This window comes from Pelobates fuscus, chromosome 10 (assembly GCF_036172605.1).
Source record: "Pelobates fuscus isolate aPelFus1 chromosome 10, aPelFus1.pri, whole genome shotgun sequence".
NCBI lineage: Eukaryota > Metazoa > Chordata > Amphibia > Anura > Pelobatidae > Pelobates > Pelobates fuscus.
In genome coordinates this window covers 35,672,085-35,677,292 of record NC_086326.1, presented here as the reverse complement: position 1 = coordinate 35,677,292, position 5,208 = coordinate 35,672,085, and the positions used below count along the sequence as shown (strand labels likewise).

At 44.1% G+C, this 5,208-nt stretch overlaps 1 protein-coding gene across 1 annotated transcript; it reads right to left on the bottom strand.

The window, feature by feature from the left end:
• Positions 1–1,852: 1,852 nt before the first annotated feature.
• ADRA2A (adrenoceptor alpha 2A) lies at positions 1,853–4,399 on the bottom strand. Its single transcript, XM_063434961.1, has one exon. The coding sequence runs from the start codon at positions 3,272–3,274 to the stop codon at positions 1,979–1,981; it is 1,296 nt and encodes a 431-aa protein (XP_063291031.1). The 5' UTR covers positions 3,275–4,399; the 3' UTR covers positions 1,853–1,978.
• Positions 4,400–5,208: the final 809 nt, after the last annotated feature.

The following is a 5,208-nucleotide window of genomic DNA, read 5'->3' as shown; positions in this document are numbered from 1 at the left end:
ATGCTTTGACAGCATTATGGGTGTAAGAGCATTATGGGGGATGTAGTCCACAACATCTGGAGTGCCGAAGGTTGCCCATCCCTGAGAATAACCCATATCAGTGCAGAATCTATGTGATGGCCTATTAAAGGGTTAATATACTGAAAGAGCCCAAGGAGACAGTGTATATTAGAGTTTCTAAGCAACCCATTCATATAAATGTTGCCTTCGTGCACAGAGCAAAATTACAAATAATAATAATAACAATTTTTAAATATTCCATCAGTGCAAACTCTGTAGAGGTCTGTAGAGGCACCAATTTTGGTTACTTGGATGTTTATAAACATCCCTAAGGTTAAACAGTAAGAACCCATAACCATAATATATTGTAAATCATTATGTTATGCATGCAAAGCTCTGCAGAGGTTACATTGATGTGTCGCTGTAGCAATTAAAGAGTTAAGCAATAGTGTGTCTGGGAGCAAAATAATCAATTTGATGTCTGCCCAGATTTAATGTTTTCAAGGGGAAAGAAAATATGTTTGATCTTTCTTGGTTCTGTTAACACTTTGAGGTCTGGAAGTTGCCATGGCACAAGACCTTCACTACACTGGTACTCAAAGGGTTAAGCCCTGTGCGATCCTGCGGTTACTTAATCTCAAGGAAGCTGCAATCCAAACTGGTTTTGGGATGCTTATGGTTGTGCAAGGGTCCCTTACAGCATGTGGCCCTTTTACTGCAACATATAGCTCTGCATCTAATACTGGAAATGGTTAGAGAGACATTTTGTAAACCTGAGTTAACCCTTCGAGTGCCAGAGGCGTGCCCAACACATTGCAAAACACTCATAGGGCGAATGTTTAGTTGCCACCTGATCTCCTCTTTGCATTGCAGACCCCCATGGCAAGCCTAGGGGTGGGCACTGTGATGTTTTGCGGTTTAATCTGCACTTTTTATTATCTCAACTGAAATCCCTGCTGCTGTTTTGCATCATTTGTATTAACCTGTTCAGTGCTGGATGCCACTGCAACTAGGTCTGCCCATTACGTGCCCAAAAAGTTCCTGCCAGGCAATGTTTCACCAGGCCTTCTCTGAACCACTAAGTGACAAAGAAACATGTTAACTCTTTGTGCACTGCTTGTTTTTGTGCAGGGAGCACACTGGCACTCGAAGGGTTAAAACCACTATCAGTAAATACTATGCCTGTATGGAGAAAAGGTTATCTTCTTTCAAAATTAAAAAAAAATAATAAAAAATGCATGTAGAACCTTAAAGGAAGAGCAAACACATTGTGATCAATATCCTAAGCAGTGAATTACAGTGAATTAAAAATAGAGAATTCCTTAAAATCAGCTGTTTTGGCCCACAATACAGCATATTCCAATTTACACATAATCCCAGCTTGAATATTTCAGACTGAACATTTGCAAATTAGCTTTTCAGTAAAATTCACTGTTTAGTGAAAATACCCCAAAGTGATTTGTGATGCTTATAGGTTGCAAACACTACAATACAATGGCAATATTATTAAAACAATAAAGGACTTGCTCTAAAAAAAATATAGAAAAATATATCAATGATCATGAGATGCTTGCCAGAACTGGTAGAGAATTTTTTTTCAGTAATAAAATAGCATTTATGTTTTAACTCATTTGAGTGTCAGAGAGTGTGAAATGCTTTTCTCAGACACCTGGTACACACAGGGTTAATAGTGACTTGTTTATAAACTGAATATAGGAGGATCATATTATGAATATTGGTCTTACTGCATGGTACAATAAATACATTTACATGGTCCAAATGTTCTTCCCCCAGCATTGCCCCCCCCCCCCCCCCCTCCACCCCCCTCCCCCTCTTCCAAAAAAAAGTGCTTGTGGGGTGCAGCTTTTACAAAAATAGCCCACTGGGTGCTTCCTTTTATCTTCAAGTCTACAAGTCTGGAGCTCACCCAGAAATCAATTTTACAAAATGTCAAAGGGATGGTGGGATGATGGGGGCGTCACACAATCCTTCTCCTCTCCCCTCTACATAAAATCTTTTTAAATGATCTCCTGAAATCCTGATTAAATATGGTGTATATCACCGGGTTCAAAGAGCTGTTACAGTATCCAAACCAGAAGAAAAATTTGAACAAAGTATCAGGGGGTGAACAGCTCGTACATATAGCAGAGAGGGTGTATGTAAAAAAGAAAGGAAACCAGCAGATGACAAACACCCCAATGACTACAGACAAGACAAATGTGAACCTTTTCTCCCTGTTCTGCCTTCCTCTCCACTTGGACCCTTTGGCATTCATGTCTTCTTCTCTCATGGGCAAGCTGTCCCCTGGTTTGATCTGGCTGAGCTTGGTCTTCCCTTTCCCTCTTGAGTGTTTGTCTTTTTTTTTCCTGCAGGAATACTGATGGTCATCATGGTGGTCAGAAGATGAAGAGTCTTCTAAGTCCACTCCATTGGCTTCTTCTCTGTGTCTGTGGTCCACAGTGGCACCAGCCTTCTCCCCATTTAACTTCACAGGTAGGTCACCATCCTCACAACCATCCTGCTTCTTCTCTGGTTCCCCATTGCTTCTCTTGCTGGGTGGGACCCTGGTCCTTTTTTTAGCAATCTGATAAATTCTGGTGTACACCAGGATCATGATGACACAAGGGGCAAAGAAGGAACCGATGGAAGAGGAGATTATATACCACTTCTCATCATTGATTTTACACCTGGGGTCTTCTTCTTTTCCACTCTCCTTCTCTATGGTGATCAGCGGTGGGAAGGAGATAACAGCAGCTATCACCCACACAATGAAAATTATACATTTTATCCTGCGAGGGGTTCTTTTCAAGTTGTACTCAATGGCTTGGGTAATGGACCAGAATCTGTCCAGGCTGATGGCACACAGGTGTACTATAGAAGAGGTGCAGAAAAGGACATCTAAGGCCAAGTAGATCTCACACCATACCTTCCCAAAGTACCAGTAACCCATAACCTCGTTGGCCAAAGAAAAGGGGATGACTAGAGTGGCCACCAGAATGTCTGCTGAGGCCAGAGAGACCAGGAAGAGGTTTTGGGGTGCTTTGAGGGCTCTGCTGGTAAACACTGCTATAACCACTAGGACATTGCCAAATACTGTGAAAAGCATGAGCATGCCAGCAAGGGAGATGAGGGCAAGAGACACCTCAAGGGAGTAAGGGTAGGTCCCCTGTGCCAGGTCAGTGCCATTCTGCATGGTATTATTTTGGCAGTCTATTTGGCACTCCATGGAAGAGACACCCCCCCTCTCCACTAACGGGTTCTCAATGGTAATCATTAAATTCAGAGTTGGTTGGACCTATGGATCTCCAATGAGGTCTCCTGGAAGAGAGACATCTACACAGCCTACCGTGAAATCACTGGAAATGTCCCCATAGCTTCCTCCTCCGGGCGTCACCTCTCTGTGTTTACTACTCCTTCAGTCCGGAAAGGTTTGGTGCGTGTAATGTTTTCATTGAAACAGAAATCTGTGTAAATGCATGCACTCCCCTTCCAGCCCTGACTTGGTGTTTTCTCTGCCCCCTCACTCCTTATTGGACTAGGAATCAGCTCCAGAGTCTTACCTTGATCTGGAAGGCAGGTAAGTGTTTAGCAGGTAAGTGTTTATTCCGGAGATCAGGGTAAGTGGTGTAAGTGAACTGAGGGTAGGATAGAGATGATTGCCCAAACAGGGGTTCCAGTGGCCAAAAGACGTGGGGTCACCGCAGCTAAGCTTCTCCCTGGCAGTCTACGGTCCTGCAGGTTCTGGAGTATTTATGTGGACTCCTTGCTGTTGGTTCTGGACACTTTGCTGTTGGATGTGAACTAATGTCTGATTGATACCCTCAATATAGCTATTTTCTGTTGGTTCTGGACGTTGCGTCTGTATCTGGACTTCTTGTTGTTTCTTATCTCATTGACTCTTATGGACTCCTTAAAGGTCCTGGTCCGGGTTCTCCATGGTCTCCTTGTAGCTGGCTCCAGACTCTTGCTGTTGATTCTGATCCACTTCCCCAGTCTGGACTTCTTGCTGATGGTTCTGGTCTCTCTCTGGACTCCTTGCTGTTGGTTCTGGTTCCTTGCCCCAGTCTGGGCTCCCTGCTGTTAGTTCTGGTTCCTTGCCCCAGTCTGGGCTCCTTGCTGTTGGTTCTGGTTCCCTGCCCCAGTCTGGGCTCCTTGCTGTTGGTTCTGGTTCCCTGCCCCAGTCTGGGCTCCTTGCTGTTGGTTCTGGTTCCCTGCCCCAGTCTGGGCTCCTTGCTGTTGGTTCTGGTTCCCTGCCCTAGTCTGGGCTCCTTGCTGTTGGTTCTGTCTGGATTCTGTTTCTGGATGTGCACTGCTTGTCCAGTCTGTGCTGTTAGCTGCTGAATGCTCAGAGTTGTGTAGTTGCTGTGAGATGTGAAGCAGTTTGATCAGACAGCGAGCCTGTTCTCCCAGCTCTGGATAGATTGGTTTTATAGCTGAACACTCAGTAGAGAGCAGTCAACGTCAGCCCCCACGTGGGAATGAGACATATCTACACCCTCTGCTCTCACAGCCTGCACACTCTCAGCAAGGGCTAGCCAGACTCAGCCAGGGGCTACTGAATCTCACTTCTTATAGCCAAACAGAGCTACCTACAGCCAGGAGCCACTGTGTGTAAATTATTTCAGATATGCCTGCTGAATGTCACTTGTTAAAGCCAGAGACTGCTTCCTGCAGCCCAGGGACTACTGAATCTCTCTCCTTATAGCCAGGGCAAATTAATCTCCCTCCTTACTGCCAAGGATAATGTGTCTAACATTTTGCTACCAAGGATACTAAATATCACTATGTACAGCCAGAGACTGCTTATTGCAAGCAGGGAATAGTGTGCATCCCTTGTCACAGCCTGGGCTACTGAATCTCACTGCTTACAGCCAGGACAAGCTTGACTCATTTTTTTTACAACAATGTTGTCTCATTCCTAAAAGCCAGGGCTAGTGTTTCTCAATTCATAATGCCAGGAACTAGTGTGGCTCATTTTTTAAAAAATCAGGGCTGTTTTTTTTTGGTTTTTTTACCTCTTACAGATAAGGCTAATTTAACTGTCTTCTTACAGCCAGGGATTGGGTGTTTTATCTCTTACAGCCAGAAGCTAATATGTCTCATTTAAACATGTTAACAGCTAAGGGCTAGTGTGGCTTACATTGTATAGTGAGTGGATAACATATTCCACTTGTTATAGTATATCTCACCTTTTATAGCCAAGGCTTA